We start from the raw sequence: 20,289 nt of genomic DNA, 5'->3' as shown, positions 1-20,289 counted from the left end.
TAGATGTGGTGACACTGGGCATTCTGAGCTGCTTCTAATGTTGTATCATTAGGCACAGTAAAATTACTTTTTTTTTTTTTTTTTGAGACGGCGTCTCACTCTGTCGCCCAGGCTGGAGTGCAATGGCGTGATCTCGGCTCACTGCAGCCTCTGCCTCCCCGGCTTAAGCGATTCTCCCGCCTCAGCCTCCCAAGTAGCTGGGATTAAAGGCGTGCACCACCATGCCTGGCTAATTTTGCATTTTTAGTAGAGACAGGATTTCACTATGCTGGTCTTGAACTCCTGACCTCAGGTGATCCGCCCGCCTCGTCCTCCCAGAATGCTGGTGTATTACAGGCCTGAGCTACCGTGCCCTAGAGGCTTAAAAAAAAAAAAAAAAAAAAAAAAACCTCGTACACAGCTGACGTTCAAAAAAATGTTGACTTTCAGTGAATACTATGCTAGCACATACACACAAAAGTAGTACGGGATCATGCTACATAGAAATAAAAAACACTAAGTAAACATTTACTGAGCATCTCCTGGGTGCTAGGCACTGGACTAGGCACTGCCTTAACAGCTCTTTCGGAGTTGATTTTGAACGCATACAACGATGGAAAGAGCACCGCAGTGGGAATGTGAAGACTTAGGTTCTAATCTTTTCTCGGTCACTGATTTGATGACCTTGGGAAGTTCTTAACCAACAGATTCCACTTGCCCAAAAGGAAAGAATTTCAGTGAAGAGGAGGCCGTCTTGGAATTCATAAGGGAAAAGGCCTCAGGTTACCTCCGGCCTTCCCTCCCCACATACTAAAGGAGAGTTTATAGCTGATGAACCACAGATGGGGCAGAGAGAAGGGCGGTGGAACTAACAGATACGGGGACACCACCAGAAATAAAACACAACGCAAAACCATCCGGACCCCGGCCATCCCTTGCACCTCCCCTGTGAAACACGTCAACGTCAGTTACGCTCTCTCGTGACGGGAATGCAGAATCTGGGCTGCCGGGCACCACTTCGCGAACCCCAAATTCTCACACGCACCCCATAACGTTCCGCCGGCTCCCAGGCCCGGCTGGGGGAACTAAACTTTCATCCTCCATCTCCCGGTCCCGGACGGCCCCCTAGAAAGAGGGCAAGGTATCCAGGCCGACGGCCCCTCATGGGGACCCAGGCCTTCTTACTCTTTTGGGGGCACATTCAAGGCTTAGAGGCCACCCCAGACACCATCTCCGGGAGAGTGACGTCGGAGGACGAGGGGGCAACGCAAAGGTAAAAAAGGTCGGGGAGTTTCGTTCGCGGAGCCGCACCCCTCGGCTGAGACCCCGGCCTGCTCGGGGGCGGAGAGGAGGCCGGGCCCCAGGCTGTTGAGTGGCCGCCCTTCCAGCCAATGGACACGTCGCCCCACCACGCTGGGGCCCGCCCCTCCCGGCTCCCTGTACTCACTTTCCCCACTTCGGCGTTGCCCATGGAGATGACTTTGATGCGGAGAGACCTGCCAGGCTCTTTCCGCTTCGGCATGTTGGCCTCCATGGCCCTGGCTCTCTCGGGGCCAGCCGCCTCGGTTTCTTCTTGTGCACCGCTGGCCCGTCCCTCAGGCCTCCTCGTCCAATGGCGGAGCCGCTGCTCTCGTCACCGCCTCGCCTCCGCTGCTTGCCATCCCCGCCGCTGCCCGGCAGCAGGAGCGGGCGGTTGGGAGCGCGGGGAGCCGGGAGCGCGGGGAGCCGGGGGCGGGAGACGGGAGTCTCGCGATGCTAGCGCGGGGCTGCTGACGTCATCTGCAGGCCTTGGAGACGCGACTGCAGTTACCGAGTTTCTAAGGCCTCGTCCCCTGACGGGAAGGCGGCGTTGGGGGGCGGCTGGGTTTACCCTTCGAGGTGAGCGCGTCCTTCTTTTCAGGGACGCCCGGACGGGAGGCGTTTGTTGCTTTCGCAGCCGAGTGGTGGACATGTATTGGCTCTTCAGAGCGGGTCTGGTAGTGTTTGGTCCGTTTGGGAGTGTTTTTTTTTTTCCTGGATTCTTTTTCGGTTCAATGGGCCGGTCTGCTGCTCCTTTTCCCCCTCCAATATTTTGTTCCCCTTGCTCGAGATCCCCGAGAGGCAGACCCCAGAGCCAGGAAAGTGGGGAGGTCGGAACCCTGGTTCTGGAAGAGGGCCTTGGGCAAGGCGTGAAGCGATTCTGAATCTGGTTCCTATTGTTTTTTATTTTAAATGGAGTTGTCTATTTGGAGTCAAGGCAAGAGTGTTTAGTCTTGGCCCTCCTATTACAGAGCTCTGATGGATTTGTTGACTCCTCTGTGGGAGAAAGGCTTGATCTACTGCAGGTGTTAACGCTAAGCCAGGCTGGAGCTGTGGACGTCAGTTTCCTCAGCTCCCCGCTGTTCGCTTCGAACGTGACCTCGACGTCTGCTCTCCCCCTTCCCTTTAGCTGACAATGTGACAGTGCTTGAATAAAAGTCAGTCTGACAGGAACGGTAATTTTTTTTCAGTGAATATCTTCAGTTACAGAAGATAAATAGAACTTGACAATGATTATTTATAGTGCCCTGAAAAAGAATGGCTGCCAATTTCCCTGTATATTACAAAGATAAAAGTAGCATTGCTTCTTTTCTCACCTAACTTTAAACATCTTAAGGGAAGTGCATTACAGGAAGGCAATGAACAAAGGCTCAACATTTCACAGTAAAGTGAGATTTTCCACATTTTAATTTTAAAATGTGTTTTTTAAACATTAAGTTTTTTTTTAAGACAAGTTTATTCTGGCTTGTTTTGATAATCAAATAATATAAGTTAATTCACTGAAGCTTCTAAAATTATTTACAAATATGAAATATAAGTCCTGGTTAGAATTTGGATAGTTTTAAAGCTTAAAAGAATCCACATGCTAACTTCTCAGTATGATTTAATAAATCAAATTACTAAACATGTAATTTCTTCGACAGTTCACCTTTTGCCCTGTAATAGGGTAACTGGTATTGTGGAAGAATAATTATAAAATGTCAAATCTTCAGCTGTTATGACTGACTAAGTATGGTGCTGTTGAGACTAAGCAGTAAAACATGCCAGAGATTTAAATTGATTACTATTTTTTTCATATTGATGGGGTTTTTTTTGTTTTTGTTTTTGTTTTTTTTTGAGACAGAGTTTCACTCTTGTTGCCCAGGCTAGAGTGCAGTGGCACAATCTCTGCTCACTGCAACCCCCGCGTCCTGGGTTCAAGCAATTCACCTGCCTCAGCCACCCGAGTAGCTGGGATTACAGGCACCCACCACTATACGCAGATAATTTTTGTATTTTTAGTAGAGACGGGGTTTCACCATATTGGCCAGGCTGGTCTCGAACTCCTGACCTCAGGTGACCCTCCTGCCTTGGCCTCCCAAAGTGTTGGGATTACAGGCGTGAGCCACAGCATCCGGCCCATATTGATGCTTTTGACATTTTATTGTATATAGCTACATTTTCTACTGTATGTATTAAATTAGTTTGGAATCGAAAGAGCAAGAAAGTTGTTTTTTTCCCCCCACTCTTTGAATATAAAAAAATAAAAATCAGCACGAGTTAGCTGCTTTTTCCATAGTATGGACCTGGGAGGTATAGTGTGAGCATGGATTCTGGAGCCAGCCCGATACACTTAATCTTGGCATATGTTGTAGGCATGAGGTGGTGATAAGGATTGTAGGAGATAATGCACAGGAAGTACGTAGTAGTCTCCCAGCAAACAGCAGCCACATGCTCTCATTTGCTCATACTTTTTTATGTGTTAAGAAAAATCCTACATCTTTTTAATGTGTAGTTTTAGAAAGTAAATTATGAAATATTTTGGACATACTTAAAGGTATAAAGTATAATGGAATGAATAGCCATGTATCCCCCACCCAATTTAAGAAATAAAATATCACCACTGGGCATGGTAGCCCACCCCATAATCCCAGCACCTTGGGAGGCCGAGGCCAGTGGATCATTTGAGCCCAGGAGTTTGAGATCAGCCTGGGCAACATGGCAGAACCCTGTCTCTACGAAAAAAAAAGTTAGCCGTTGTGGTGGCCCAAGCCTGTAGTCCCAGCCACGCGGGAGGCTGAGGTTGGAGAATCACCTGAGCCTGGGAGGTTGAGGCCACAGTGAGCTGTGGTCGTGCCATTGCACTCCAGCCTGGGCAACAAAGTTGGACCCTGTCTCTAAATAAATAAATGAAAAAAGAAAACATCACTGATACTGTGCGTAGCCTTTCCCAATACATCCCTCTTCCCTCTCTACAAACAGTTGCAACAATCTGAATGCTGCTTTAATTTCCAGGCATTTAAAATTGTTTTACTATATATGAATATATACCTTAAAATGTAGTATTGCATTTCATCTTTCAAAACTGTTTTGAAATAATTTTACACAGAAAATTTCAAGAATGAGACCAAAAAATCTTGTCTACCCTTTATCCAAATTCATCAGTTGTTAACATTTTGTCCCATTTTTTCTATCACTTGTGCTATCTGTATGTACATGTATACTCAAATGTTTCTGAGTAGTTTGAGGTTTATTTGCAGACATTTTAATAGATAGATATACATAGATAGATATAAACACAGGCCCAGCTGGGTGGCTCACACCTATAATCCCAGCACTTTGGGATGCCAAGACGGGTAGATCACTTGAGGTTAGGAGTTCGAGACCAGCCTTGCCAACATGGTGAAACCCCATCTGTACTAAAAATACAAAAATTAGCCAGATGTGGTGGCAGGCACCTGTAATCCCAGTGACTTGGGAGGCTGAGGCAGGAGAATTGCTCAAAAATATATATAAACACATATATATACACACATATATAGTGTGTGTATATATACATATATAAATATGTCATATTTACCTATATATGTAAGTATATATTTACATATATATATATATATATATATATATATATATATATATATGTATTTCTTTTTTTTAGAGAAGGAGTCTCACTATGTTGCCCAGGCTGGTTTTGAACTCCTGGGCTCAAGCAGTCCTCTTGCCTCAGCCTCCCAGAGTGCTGAGATTATAGGCATGAGCCAGTGTGCCCAGCCAGCTTGTTTCTTTATCCATAAATAATGTGTGTTTCCTCAGAAGGACTTTCTTCTACATGGCAACAGTAATTTATCAAAATCAGAAAATGCAGCATTTATACAGCACTATTATAAAATCCTGTGGTTTGAATCAAACTGTACACTGAGGTACCTGACATCCCCACAGTAAATCCACAGGGGGATATCTGTGGAATAGCTTGCATTCTAAATTTTCAAGGCAAACAAAATGAAATCTAAATGACTGTGCAAAACTACTAGCTTGAAGTTGTTTACAGTTTCAACAATAGATGGCGCCAAATTCCTTGGCTATGTCATGTCTTGGGGCATCTAGGCTTTCCGGTTGGTTGTGATGAAAAGTGAGTACACTGGGCTGGGCGCAGTGGCTCACGCCTGTAATCCCAGCACTCTGGGAGGCCGGGGCGGGCGGATCACGAGGTCAGGAGATCGAGACCATTCTGGCTAACACAGTGAAACCTCGTCACTACTAAAAAATACAAAAAATTAGCCGGATGTGGTGGTAGGCGCCTGTGATCCCAGCTACTCGGGAGGCTGAAGCAGGAGGATACCTTGAACCTGGAAGGCGGAGGTTGCAGTGAGCCGAGATAGCACCACTGCACTCCAGCCTGGGTGACAGAGCGAGACTCCATCTCAAACAAAACAAAACAAAACAAAACCCTGAGATGCTGAAAGCACTGTGAACAAAGAAAATTTGGGAAACTTTTATCTAATTCACAGTTAACACTCAAATTTCACCATTTGTCCCAATAATATTCTTTATAGCTATGTTTGACTTGGTCAACTGGTCTAGGATCTAATCTAGGATCATTTAGTTACATATCTTTAGTCTTTAAGCTGGAATGGTTCCTCGGCTTTTCTTTTTCTTTCAAAATGACAGTTATTTTTAGAATATTCCTCAATTTGTGTTTGTTTGTGTATTCTTGAAATTAGAGTCAGTTATGTTATATTTGGCTGGAATACCACAGAAAAGATGTTATGGGCCAGGTGTGGTGGCTCATACCTGTAATCCCAGCACTTTGGGAGGCCAAGGTGAGCAGATTACCTGAGGTCAGGAGTTCGAGAGCAGCCTGGCCAACATGGTGAAACCGTGTCTCTACCAAAAGTACAAAAAAATTAGCTGAGCATGGTTGCACGTGTCTGTATTCCCAGCTACTCGGGAGGCTGAGGCACAAGAATTGCTTGAACCTGGGAGGCAGAGGTTATGGTGAGCCGAGATCATGCCACTGCACTCTAGCCTGGGTGACAGAGCAAGACTCCATCTAAACAAACAAACAAACAAACAAAGATACTATGTCCTTTTTGGGCAGCATATCAGTTGGGATGCCAATTTTTTCCATTTATTAATGATGCTTACTTTAGTTCATTGGTTAAGGTGGGGTTCATGAGGCTGATCTACAGTAAAGTGACTTTTCCCTTTGTAATAAGTAGTTTTTAAAGGGATACTTGGAGATTATATGGCTATCCTTTCTTCACTGAACTTTCACTCACAAATTTTTAGAATCCAGTGATTACTTATGGCTGAAGAGATTATTACTATGATGGATGCAAAATGCTGATTTTCCAACTCCATCATTCCATTTATATTTATTACTTGGTATTCTACCATAAGGGAAAGCTTTCCTTTCTCATTCATTCATTTGTATCAGTATGGCCTTGTATATGCTTATTTTGCTCCATGAATATTATTATTTATTTTGATACTCAGGTTGGCTCCTATGTTCTTTTGATGTCTTCACCTTTGTTGTTGTTGTTGTTTCTGTGTTTGTTTAGCACTTTCTTACTTTTTAAAAAAAAATTTTTTTTAGAGACAGTGTCTCGCTCTGCTGCCCAGGCTGGAGTGCAGTGGCTCAATCTCAGCTCACTGCAACCTCCACCTCCCGGGTTCTAGCAATTCTCCTGCTTCAGCCTCCTGAGTAGCTGGGATTACAGGCGCATGCCGCTACGCTAGGCTAATTTTTTGTATTTTAGTAAAGACGGGGTTTCCCAGGCTGGTCTCGAACTCCTGAGCTCAGGCAATCCACCCGCCTCAGCCTCCCAAAGTGCTAGGATTACAGGCTTGAGCCACCACGCCCAGTCACTTTCTTACTTTCTTAGCACAGCAACAAGCCCTGCTTCCAAGGATCCTTTTAATGGAGGATGGTATTTAGAAACCAAGATCTGGGTGCTAGGTGTTCTCAGTACTACTAGAGTGTCTTTGCTTTTGGACCTTTCAGTTGATTGAGCCAAAAAAGAGATATATGTACATATATACATGCATCTGAATCCATTTATTAAAGTATACTTTATATGGATAATACCAATGCATTTTAGCATAACAGGATTTGTTCTAGTCTTCCCCCTTTCCATAATTATGACTTCCTGCTTCAACAGTGAGAAACTTGGCTCCTTTTATCCTCAGTATATTTACTCATTTGCTCAATCCTACACTACATAGGAAGTAGTTTCGGAGTTGCTAACCCATACCATTTTAAAAAACAAAAGCCCTTTGAACTAGAATTCAGTATTTGTTTATGACTTTTTGTCCAAAACTGACAAATACAGTTTGTCATATAGTATAAGTATTGTGTTCAAACGTTAGTTGGGTTAATCCTTTTTTTTCCTTCTTCAGTGTGGTTATGGTTTGTATTCGAAATACAATTAAGCTCATTTGTTTCTTTAGTATTGTAGCTTCAGTTTTTTGCCCCTCATGATTAGTGACTTTATTAACGTTTTTGGGTATGTAAAACATTAACAGATTCAAAGTTAAAGCAATACAATCAGTATACCCACATGAGTGTCACTTTCACCCTTCATTCCGATCCTTTTCACCACTTCCCACCTACCTGCTGTGGGCAACCAATCACATAGACTGTGATTTACTCCTTCCTGTGTTTCTTTTTATAGAAAATAGACAGTTACATGTATATTTTCTCATTTCTCTTTCTGACACAAAAAAGTAACATTATATGTATGTGCACAATTTTGAAATTTGCTTTTATACTTAATATATTCTGGAAAGGACCACATGCTATTTCACTATTATGTAAAAAAAGATCATACTCCTTTTTTATAGCTACACAGCACAGTATCCCATTGTGTGTATATACATTTTTTTTTCAGTTAATATATTTAGGGGCATTTATGTATTTTTGTACTATTATGGGTATGTCTTCAAGGTAAAATTCTTTAAAAAATGGAATTACTGGGTCAAAGATAAATGTAAATTTACTTTTATTATATATTGCCGAATTCTGTAAGGTAACATTTTGAGAATTTTTGCATTAATATTCTTAAGTAATGTTGGAAGTAAGTAATATTATTAAGTAATACTAAAGTAATTTTATGCTACCTTTGCCTTGTTTAGATACTAATGTTATACTTGCATCATAGGCCAGGTGCCGTGGCTCATGTCTGTAATCCCAGCACTTTCATAAGTGGAAGTGGGAGGATCTGTTGAGGCCGGGAGATCAAGACCAGCCCTGGCAACACAGTGAGACCTTGTCTCTATAAAAATAAAGACTCAGGAGGGAGAATCACTTGAGCCCAGGAGTTCAAGGTTACAGTGAACTATGATCTCACCACTGCGCTCCAGCCTGGGTGACAGACCAAGACCTTGTCCCTCAAAATCCCACCAACACACACATAGTTGAAAGTTTTAAAAAATGTTTCTATGCTCTGGAATAATTTATCTGACAATTTTTTTTTTTTTTTTCCCCAGAGACGGGGCTTCGCCATCTTTCCCAGGCTGGTCTCAAACTCCTGAGCTCAAGTGACCCTCCTGCCTTGGCCTCCCAGAGTGCTGGGATTACAGGCATGAGCAATGGTGCCTGGCCCAAAATTCATACATTAGCAAAAGTAGGGAGAATAAAGTAATGAACACTCATTTTCCACCTTCAGCAATATCAACGTGGATCAATCTTGTTTCATCTATACCCCAGATTATTTTGGGGCAAACTATAAATATAGTTATACTATAACTATCCATATCTTATTATGTACTTTAGAAGGTGAAGCTCTTAAAATACAGACATAAATGAAATCTAACTGGCATACTGTGGTAAGCCGAATTATAAGATGGCCTCTAAGATTCCTGGCCCCTGGTACACACATACCTTTTCCCAGTTAGTTAATCAAACATGAATTTGGGTGCTGCTACAAAGGGATTTTGGTAATTAAGTTCCCAGATCAGTTGTTTTTACGCTAAGGATATTATCCTCCATGGGCCTGACCCAATCAGATGAGTCCTTAAGTAGGATAGGGCTTTTCTTGGCAAAAGATATTAAAAATGTGAGAAGCATTCAATAGTAGGAAGGTTCTCCAGGATGGAAGGGGATACTTAGCAAGGACCTAAGAGTGGCCTCTTGGAGCTAAGAGTAACCCCCAGCCAACAGCAAGAAAATGAGCAGCTCAGTCCTACAACCAGAAGTAACTGAATTCTGCCAAAAACCTGAATGAGCTCGGAAGGAGCTCCTGAGCTCTGATGAGAACCCAGCTGTCTGCTACCTTCATTGCAGCCTTGTGAGACTTTTTTTTTTGAGACAGGGTCTCGCTGTGTTGCCCAGGCTGGAGTGCAGTGGCACGATGTCAGCTCATTGCAGCCTCTGGCTCCCAGGTTCAAGTGATTCTCCTGCCTCAGTCTCCCGAGTAGCTGGGATTACAGGCGCCTGTCACCACACCTGGCTAATTTTGTATTTTTAGTAGAGATGGGGTTTCACCACGTTGGCCAGGATGGTCTCGAACTCCTGACCTCAAGCGATCTGCCCACCTCAGCCTCCCAAAGTGCTGGGATTACAGGCGTGAACCACTGCACCCAGCCTACTTTTTTTTTTTTTTTTTTGAGATAGGCTGTCTCTGTTGCCCAGGCTGGAATGCAGTGGCACAATCATAACTCACTGCAGCCTTGACCTCCTGGGCTCAAGTGATCCTCCTATCTCAGTCTTCCGAGTAGCTGTGACTACAGGTCTGTAGCACCATGCCTGGCTAGTTATTTTTTGTAGAGGCAAGCTCTCACTATGTTGCCCAGGCTAGTCTTAAATTCCTCGCCTCGAATGAGCATCCCACCACAGCCTCCCAAAATGCTGGGATTACAGGCCTGAGCCACCATCCTGGCCCCTTGTGAGATTTCTGGGCTAGAGAACCCAGCCTCTGTATGCCTTATCATCTGACCTACAGGACTGCAAGATGTTTAATGTCTGTTGTTTGAAACTGTTGAATTTGCAGTAATTTGTTATGCAGCAATAGAAAACTAATATACATACTGAAAAGTTGGTAGTAATTCCTCTCAGTGACCAAGTTTTTGTGGGAAAGTTTTTAACTACAAATTCAATTTTTTAAGGAGTTCTGCTTCCAGTATGGTAGTGTAAACCCTTTCAGATAATTCTCCCACTGATTAAAAAACAATAACAGGGCTGGGCGTGGTAGCTCATGCCTGTAATTCCAGCACTTTGGGAGGCCAAGGCAGGCAGATCACTTGAGGCCAGGAGTTTGAGACCAGCCTGCACAACATGACAAAACCCCATCTGTACTAAAAATACAAAAATCAGCTGGGTGTGGTGGTACACACCTGTACTCGTAGCGACTTGGGAGGCTGAGGTGGGAGGATTGGTTGAATCCAAGAGCCAGAGATTGCAATGAGCCGAGATCATGCCATCACACTCCAGCCTGGGTAACAGAGTGAGACTCTTCCTCAAGAAAGAAAAAAAGAGAGAGAGAAGAAGGAGGGGGAGGGGGGAGAGGGAGGGAGGGAGGGAAGAAAGGAAAGGAAGGAAAAAACTACTGGGAGATTCTGAAGAGTAACAGAAACCAGGCAAATGGTAGAGGGGAGTGGAAATCTTGGAGAAGCACCTGGCATGGGGATGAGTCTCTCCTAAGCAATGTGAGAACCTTAGAACCCTGACTCTGCTGAGCCTTCCGACCTTCCTTATTAGGGGTAGAGGGTCTTAGTTTGGAGTCTGCGAGCATGGATATTGTGCTTCCATGTACACATCCATGTATTCATCCTACTACAGACTATCCCAAAAAGTGTGTGGGAGTTTGTATTTTCCAAAAATGGCTGTGACAACATCTCCCATTCCATATGACCTTTTTTTATATAGTGGCAAAATACACATAACATAAAATGTATCATTTTAACCATTTAAAAATGTACAGCTCAGTGGCATTAAGCACATTCACATTGTACAACCCTCACTGCCATCTTTCCCAGAACTTTTTCATCTTCCCAAACTGACATTCCATACCACTGAGCACTAACTCTCCATTCTCTCCTCCCCCCAGCCCATGGGATCCATCATTCTACTTTTGTCTCTATTAATTTGAGTACTCTAGGCACCTCATACGAGTAGAATGGCTGGCTTATTTCACTTAGCATAATGTCTTCAAGGTTCCCATATGAAATTCTTACAGTAGGATTGAGACTCCTCTCCATAGGTCTATGTTCCTCTCCTTTGAATCTGGGTGGAATTGTAACTATGGTGTTAGTGACGTTATGCCACCTCCAAAACTAAGTCATAAAAGGCAATGCAATTTCCTTCTGGTTCTCTTGGAATGCTCACTTTTGGAATCTAGCCACCAAACTGTGAAGATTCCAGCTCTTCATGGAGAGGACCATGGAGAGAGAAACGAGCTCCCCACTCACACCCACAACCACAGCTGAGCTCCCATATGACAATCAGCACCAACTTGCCAGCTATGGGATTGAGCCATCTTGAAAGTGCCAAGACAATGAAGCAAAGATGCCAACAAGCAGTGGAATGTAGCAATAAGGAACACATAACAAGTGATATTCAGTAATATGGACAGGTAGAAAATTGTCATTAACCCCGCCAAGAAATTTGAGCTCAGAGCAAGGTGCCAATTTCTTGGGAGATATCCTGGGGTACCTAGCAGATTACTAGTAGTGCTCAAATGCTATCTTCCTTCTGTTCTTTGAATGCCAAGTTCACTTGCAGCTCATGGCCTTTGTATATAGACCTCTGCCTAAAACGCCCTTCTCTAGATCTTGAGATTCTCCAGCCATACTGCTCTGGCTCCTCATAGAGAGGAGATTTTGGCACAAACCAGTGTTTCCACCTACGTATCTAATTGCAGTTAATGGCACCCAATTGCCTAATAAAAATGTAGGGAAGGGAAGGGAAAGGAAGGGAAAGGTAAGGAAGGGTAGCAGAGGGAAGGGGAGGGGAGAGAAGGAGAGGGAGAAGGGAAAGGAAAGAAAAGAAAGGAGGGAAATCTTTAGAGCTATGGCACAGGGCTCTACTTTTTAACCCAGCTCTCTTTAACAATTTGGGTAAATATATAGGAGAGATATATTAAAAAGTTGTGGATTGGCTGGGTGCGATGGCTCACACCTGCAATCCTAGCACTTTGGGAGGCCGAGGTTGGTGTATTGCTTGAGGTCAGGAGTTCAAGACCAGCCTGGGCAACATAATGAGACAATCTCTACCAAAAAATACAAAAATTATCTGAGTGTGGTGGCAGGCACTTGTAGTCCCAGCTGGTCTGGGGTCAGAGGAGGGAGGATTACTTGAACCTGGGAGGCAGAGGTTGCAATGGGCTGGGATCGAGCCATTGCACTCCAGCCTGGGTGAAAGAACGAGACCTTGTCTCAAAAAAAAAAAAAAGTTTTGGATAACAATTCAAAATTGCGAACAATGTTGGTTTTTGTTTTACCTTTTTAGACACAGGGTCTTGCTCAGTCACCCAGGGTAGAGTGTTGTAGTATGATCATACCTCACTACAGCCTCAACCTCCTAGCCTCAATGAATCCTCCCATCTGAGTCTCCCAAGTAGTTAGGGCTACAGGCATATGCCACCACGCCAGGCTAATTTTGTTTTCTTTTTTGCAGAGACGCCTTGCTATGTTGACCAGGCTGGTCTTGAACTCTTGGCCTTGAGTTGTCCTCCTGCCTCAGCCTCCCAAAGTGATCTAGCCAACAATATTGCTTATAATGGACAACTGAAAAAGGTTTTTGTTTTTTTTTTTTTTTTTTTTTGAGACAGAGTCTCACTCTGTCACCCAGGCTGGAGTGTAGTGGCGTGATCTCAGCTCGCTGCAATCTCTGCCTCCCGGGTTCAAGTGATTCTCCTGCCTTAGCCTCCTGAGTAACTGGGACTACAGGCATGTGCCACCACCCCCATATAATTTTTGAATTTTTAATAGAGACGGGGTTTCACTATGTTGGCCAGGCACATGTTGAACTCCTGACCTCAGGTGATCCACCCGCCTTGGCCTCCCAAAGTGGTGGGATTACAGGCATGAGCCACCATTCCTGGCCCTGAAAGAATATTTTAAATGATCAGTCTGCTGCTGATTGATTATGCATACTAGCAGCTTGACTCAATTTTAACACTTTGCAGTTGAAGTCCATCAACACTACTTATACAGTACTCACATTTCTAAGAGGTATATACCTAGGAGTTGAATTGCTTTGTCATAGGGTACGTCTGTTCAGCTTTGGTTGGTACTGCCAAACAGTGTTCCAAAGTGGCTGTCAATTTACACTCCCACCAACAGTGAATGAGAGTTCCAGCTGTTCAAAATTCTCATTGGCCCCTCAATTTTGCTAGTCTTTTAATTTTAGCCTTCCTTAGACATTTGTAGTAGTATCTAATTGTAGTTTTAATTTGCATTTTCCTGGTGACTAAGGAGATTGAGTGCCTTTTCATATTTTTAAAGGTCGTTTCTTCTTATATTAATTACCTGTTGCGCGGCACAATGGCTCAAACCTGTAATCCCAGCACTTTGGGAGGCCAAGGCGGGCAGGCTTACTTGAGCCCAGGAGTTCAAGACCAGCCTGGGCAACGTTAGGGAGACCCTGTCTGTACAAAAATTAGCTGGACATGGTGGCGCGGGCCTGTGAGCCCAGCTACTTGGGAGGCTGAGGTGGGAGGATCACCTGAGCCCAGGAGGTTGAGGCTGCAATGAGCTATGATTCCACCACTGCACCCCAGCCTGGGTGACAGAGAGAGACCCTGTCTCAAAAAAAAAAAAAAAAAAAGTACTTGTTCAATTAATGTTTTATTGAGTTGCTTATTTTTTTCTTATTGATTTGTAAAAATCTTTATATATTCTACATATATTATTTATCTATATTCTTTATCAGATATATACACTTTGCACCAGCATATTTGTAGCACTACTATTAGTAAACAACTGGAAACAACTCATTTGTCTGGCAGTGGAGGGGTGGATAAATAGTGGTATATTCTTCCAATGGAATACTAAATCATTGCTATACAATACTATGGTACTGCTATGAATCTCACAGATGTAATAATGAGTTAAAGAAGCTAGGCACAAAAGAATATTACTGTATGATTCCAATCATATAAAGTTCAAACCAGATCAAACTAATCAATGAACGAGGAGTCAGGATTCTGGTTATATTCAGGGATAGTGATGGAAGAGGGCTATAAGGAGGGTGTCTGGGTGCAGGTCATGTTCTAGATCTTGATCTGAGTGGGGGTTACATAGGTGTATTCACTTCATGAGAATTCAGAGGGCTGCACACTAATGATATGTATAATGCTCCTCTACAGTATGTCACACTTCAAAAAAGTTTACAGAAACAGTTCCTTCCTAATTTTCACAGGGCCTAAGAGCTAAAAACACAGCCCCAGCCTGATGTTTCTCTCTGCTCAGGGTTTCTTGTGCTGTGCCTGTGATAGCTCTTGGTGTCCATGGAAACCAGACAGAGACAGCGTGGTGGGGAAACAAGCCAGAGGGAAACTGGAGCCAAGAAGCTTTGCGCATGCGACAGAGGAACAGACCCCCCTCCCCTGCCCACCACGAGTCTTCCCTCCCTGTACTCTCAGATCTGTCAGCTATAGCCAGTTCCCTGCCACCACGACTGTCCACCTAGGACAACTCTGGCTGTTGCTTGTCATAATTTACACCCATAACTGCTTCCAGCCCACCTTCTCCGTCACTGGCTTTCATCTTCCCCAACCCAGCAGGAAAGTTGGCCTGGCAGGGACTCAAAACAAAACAAAAAAAAGGCCTTACCTGGATCAGGGGACACTAATGCCTCATTAACCTTACTGAGGGCATAAGCCCAAAAAAGGCCTTTGAGTAGCCATGGTGAATGTTACAGACTCTGTGCATAACAGCATAAGCTCTTTACTTACAGTAGAGTTCTCCAGATCCTTGCTCAGAGCTTATGAATCCCTATTTTAAACAGAGTTGTATCACCTTGTTACCTGATTTTTTAGGTCTGCAAAAACACAGGGTAGAAGTGAGTGGGTGAAATTCTCCCGAGGATGCCCACGTGCCTGGCTTTGTTAAGTTTGGGAATTATTCTGGATATATCTGGGTACGAATGTGTATATGCAAGCATATGTGTGGGGCTTCTGGGTATACTCATGTGTTGGTTATAATGACTTTGTGTGCGAGAGTGTGTGCATTAGCATTTCCTGCATCTGTCGGCTTCATGTGTGCATATTGAATGTATGCTATATGAGGACGTTTGTGAATGAATTTGTCGTTTTGTGGGTTTATATGTGTACATGTGATCAGATGTAAAATATGTAAATGAGAATTTACACTTTTTTGACTGTAGGAAATATGACAGAGCATTTGTAGGGCTGCTTATAAGTTTATGTCTTCAAGCTAAACTGTAAGTTTGTATGTGGATTTATATAGGGATAGCTCTAGGGAAAGTTTCCAAGTCATATGGTTGAACCATATGGAATTGCCATTTTGTGGGCTAAAAATGGTTAAGTATTCTATAATTTTTGTATGATTCTAATTAATGGGTGTGTATGTACATGTGTATAAACACATACATAAATTCAAGTTAGCATAGCTCCTACACCAATTAGTAATACCATCAGAGCTGAGAAGAAGATGATCACCATGAGCATGAGATCCGGGAAGAAACTTAACATGGACCTTGAGGGAAAGATAAGATATGGAAAGAATGATGAATAATGGAACAGAAAGTTGCAAAAGGGAAATAGTGGGAAATGAGGTTGAAAGTTCTTTACCCGGGAAAGCCTTCTCTGACACTTGTTTTGTATTCACGCACCCCAAGTTTGGCTCTGCCTCGGGCTTCTACAAACCCCCACGAAGTGACTATATGACAACACTTGTCACCCTGAACTGTAATTGTTAATCTAATTGGCTGTCTTCCCCACCAGGCAACAAGTTCACTGAGGGCAATAACTGTCTCTCTGGTTCACTTATATTCCCAACACTTAGGACAAAGCTTGGTACAGAATGGAAACTTAGCTAGCATTTGTTGAAGAAACAGGTGGCTGAAAGCCAGGTCTTCTGATACAGCAGTGCATTGTCAGGCTAAGGAGTGCAACTCGTTCTGGCCAGTACATGTGACTGTCAGTTCTTTGGCAACTGACAGACATTTTGGAGAGTTGATTAACATGCACAAAACATCATTTAAAAATACTAATTTGGGAGTGGTATCAAGAATAGACAGAAGTAGGCTAGGTGAGGTGGCTCACATCTGTAATCCCAGCATTTTTAGAAGGCCAAGGCAGGATCGCTTGAGACTAGGAGTTCAGGACCAGCTTGGGCAACATAGAGAGACCCTGTCTCTTAAAAAAATAAAAATTAAAAAAAGGCCAGGTGTGGTGGCACACACCTGTAGTCCTGGAACTTTGGGAGGCTGAGGCAGGAGGATCACTTGAGCCCAGGAATTCAAGACCAGCTTGGGCAATACAGGGAAACCCCATCTCTACAAAAAATAAAAAAATTAGCCCAGGCATGATGGCTCACACCTGTAATCCTAGCACTTTGGAATACTGAGGTGGGTGGATCACTTGAAGTCAGGAGTTTGAGACTGGCTTGGCCCAAATGGCAAAACCCTGTCTGTACTAAAAAAAAAAAAATGCAAAAAGCAGCCAGGCATGGTGGTGCACAGAACAAGTCACCCTATCCACTTGTGCATGCCTGTAATCCCAGGCACTCAGGAGGCTGAGGCATGAAAATCGCTTGAACCTGGGAGATGGATGTTGCAGAGAGCCGAGATCGCACCACTGCACTCCAGCCTGAGCAACAGAGCGAGACTCTGTCTCAAAAAAAAAAAAAAAAAGAAAAAGAAAAAGCCAGGGATGGTGGAACACACATGTAGTCTCAGCCACTGAGGAGGCTGAGGTGGGAGGATCGCTTCAGCCAGGGAGGTTGAGGCTGCAGTGAGCTGAGATCAACACTACTGCACTCCACCCTGGCTGCCAGAGTGAGACCCTGTCTAAAAAAAAAAAAAGAGAGAAAAGAAAACAAGGTTATGTAGGTTATGGTTAGCCATCAGAAGCCCAGTAGTTCCTAGGCATCTGGCACTAAATACCTACATGACAATGGCAATGGGAATGGACAGCAAGGAAGAGATGAAAAAACTACAGTAGGAACAGCTTCTTGGTGACTGCTAGGTGTGGGGCAAACCGAGAAAGTGGAGTGAAGGCTGACCCCACGTTCTGGAGCCCGAGTGGCTGAGATGATGACAGTTACTCTGACAGAAATGAGACCCCAAAGGAGAGCTATTTAAACAGTGACAAGATCTGTTTTGAACACGCTGTAGTTTTGGATATTGATATGGTTTGGCTGTGTCCCCATCCAAATCTTATCTTGAATTGTAAACGCCATAATCCTCATGTGTTGTGGGAGGGATTCGGTAGGAGGTAATTGAATCATGGGGGCGGTTTTCCCCATGGTTGTTCTCGTGATAGTGAGTGAGTTTTCACAAGATCTTAATCATTTTCCCCTTCCACAAGATATCACACTGGTCCATTACATTGATGACATTGTGCTGATTGGATCCAGTGAGCAAGAAGTAGCAAGCATGCTGGACTTACTGGTGAGACATTTGTGTGCCAGGGGATGGGAAATAAATCTAAAATCTAAAATCCCTGACTAAAAATCAGGGACCTGCCACCTCAGTAAAATTTCTAGGAGTCCAGTGCTGTGGGGCCTGTGGAGTATTAGATATTCCTTCTAAGGTGAGGGATAAGTTGCTGCATTTGGCCCCTCCTACAACCAAAAAAGAGGCACAGTGCCTAGTGGGCCTATTTGGATTTTGGAGGCAACACATTCCCCATTTAGGGGTGTTACTCCTGCCAATTTATTGAGTGACCTGAAAGGCTGCCAGTTTTGAGTGGGGTCCAGAAAGGAGAAGGCTCTGCAGTAGGTCCAGGCTGCTATGCAAGCTGCTCTGCCACTTGGGCCATATGACCCAGTGGATCCAATGGTGCTTGAGGTGTCAGTGGCAGATAAGGATGCTGTTTGGAGTCTTTGGCAGGCCTGCATAGGTGAATTACAGTGGAGGCCTCTAGGATTTTGGAGCAAGGCTCTGCCATCTTCTGCAGATAAATACTCTCCTTTTGAGAGACGGCTCTTGGCCTGCTACTGGTCCTTGGTGGAAACTGAACATTTGAATATGGATCATCAAGTCACCATGCAACCTGAACTGCCTATCATAAACTGGATGCTTTCTGACCCATCTAGCCATAAAGTGGGTTATGCACAGCAGCATTCCATCATCAAATGGAAGTGGTATATATGTGATCAGGCTCAAGCAGGTCCTGAAGGCACAAGTAAGTTACATGAGGAAGTGGTTCAAATGCCCATGGTCTCCACTCCTGCCACCCTGCCTTCTCTCCCCAAGCCTTCACTGATGGCCTCATAGTTACCTATGATCAGAGGAAGAGAAGACTAGGGCCTGGTTTCTAGATGATTCTTCATGATATGCAGGAACTACCCGAAAGTGGACAGCTGCAGCACTACAGCCTCTTTCTAGGACATCCCTGAAGGACAGTGGCAAAGGGAAATCTTCCAAGTGGGCAGAACTTCAAGCAGAGCACCTGGTTGTGCACTTTGCTTGGAAGGAGAAATGATCATGAGCTGTATGTAGCCAATGGTTTGGCTGGATGGTCAGGGACTTGGAAGAAGCATGATTGGAAAATTGGTGACAAATAAATTTGGGGAAGAGGTATGTAGATGGACCTCTCTTGAGTGGTCAAAAACTGTGAAGATATTTGTATCCCATGTGAGTGCTCATCAGAGTGTGAGGAGGATTTTAATAATCAAGTGGATAGGATGACTTGTTCTGTGGACACCACTCAGTCTCTTTCCCCACCCTCCCCTGTCATCACCCAATGGGCTCATGAACAAAGTGGCTATGGTGGCAGAGATGGAGGTTTTGCATGCGTTCAGCAACATGGACTTCCACTCACCAAGGCTGCCCTTTCTATGGTCACTGCTGAGTGCCCAATTTGCCAGCAGCAAAGACCAATGCTGGGCCCTTGATATAGCATCATTCCTTGGGGTGATCAGCCACCTACTTGGTGGCAGGTTTATTATACTGGACCTTTCCATCATGGAAATATGATTGTCCTCACTGGAATAGCCACTTACTCTGAATATGGTTTTGCCTATCCTGCCTGCAATGCTTCTGCCTAGAAGAATTGCATAGTAGACTGCATATGGAATTGCAGTCCATAGAAACATCTATGGACTCATGGAATGCCTTATCCACTGTCTTGGTATTCCACACAGCACTGCCTCTGACCAAGGCACTTTGTGACTAAAGAAGTGCAGCAGTGGGCTCATGCTAATGGAATTTGGTGGTCTTACCATGTTCACCATCATCCTGAAGCAACTGGATTAATAGAACAGTGGAGTAGCCTTTTGAAGTCACAATTACAATGGCAACTAGGTGACAATACTTTGCAGGGCTGGGTCAAAGTTCTCCAGAAGGCTGTATATGCCCTGAATTAGCTTCCAAAATGTGGTACTATTTCTCCCATAGCCAGGATTCATGGGTCCAGGAATCAAGGGGTGGAAGTGGAAGTGGTACCACTCACCATCACCCCTAGTGACCCACTAGCAAAATGTTTGCTTCCTGTTGCAGTTACATTACGTTCTGCTGGCCTAGAGGTCTTAGTTCCAGAGGGAGGAATGCTGCCACCAGGAGACACATAATGATTCCATTAAAGTGGAAGTTAAGACTGCCACTTGGCCACTTTGGACTCCTCCTACTTCTAAGTCAACAGGCTAAGAAAGGAGTTAAGTGCTGGCTAAGATGATTTACCCAAACTATCAAGATGAAATCAGTCTGCTACTCCACAATGGAGGTAAGGAAGAGTATGCATGGAATACAGGACATTCCTTAGGGCGTCTCTTAGTATTACCATGCCCTATGATTAGGGTCAATCAGAAACTACAACAACCCAATCCAGGCAGGACTACGAATGGCCCAGGCCCTTCAGGAATGAAAGTTTGAGTCACTACACCAGGTAAAAACCATGACCC

At 44.1% G+C, this 20,289-nt stretch overlaps 1 protein-coding gene and 1 long non-coding RNA gene across 6 annotated transcripts in view; one reads left to right on the top strand and one right to left on the bottom strand.

Moving 5' to 3' along the window:
- Positions 1-1,735, bottom strand: part of DNAJC27 (DnaJ heat shock protein family (Hsp40) member C27) — a 30,404-nt gene extending 28,669 nt beyond the window's left edge. For all 3 annotated transcript variants that reach the window (XR_004069435.3, XM_004028932.5, XM_055377577.2), the window contains exon 1: positions 1,427-1,735. Coding sequence is in view for 2 of the 3 variants with exons in the window: in XM_004028932.5 (XP_004028981.1) it covers positions 1,427-1,513 (87 nt within the window). In the remaining variant the exon portion in view is untranslated. The remainder of the gene's footprint in view (positions 1-1,426) is intronic.
- The window catches only part of LOC115933565 (uncharacterized), a 77,741-nt gene continuing 58,387 nt past the window's right edge, over positions 936-20,289 (top strand). For 2 of the 3 annotated variants that reach the window (XR_010130043.1, XR_004069436.3), the window contains exon 1: positions 936-1,252. This is a non-coding gene — a long non-coding RNA (uncharacterized lncRNA). Of the gene's footprint in view, positions 1,253-1,731; positions 1,858-20,289 lie in introns of those variants that run through there. The other variant, XR_010130042.1, reaches the window with a different exon arrangement.

The sequence above is a fragment of the Gorilla gorilla genome, chromosome 12 (assembly GCF_029281585.2).
Source record: "Gorilla gorilla gorilla isolate KB3781 chromosome 12, NHGRI_mGorGor1-v2.1_pri, whole genome shotgun sequence".
In the NCBI taxonomy this organism is placed as follows: Eukaryota; Metazoa; Chordata; class Mammalia; order Primates; family Hominidae; genus Gorilla; species Gorilla gorilla.
This window is presented reverse-complemented; position numbering and strand designations above follow the sequence as displayed.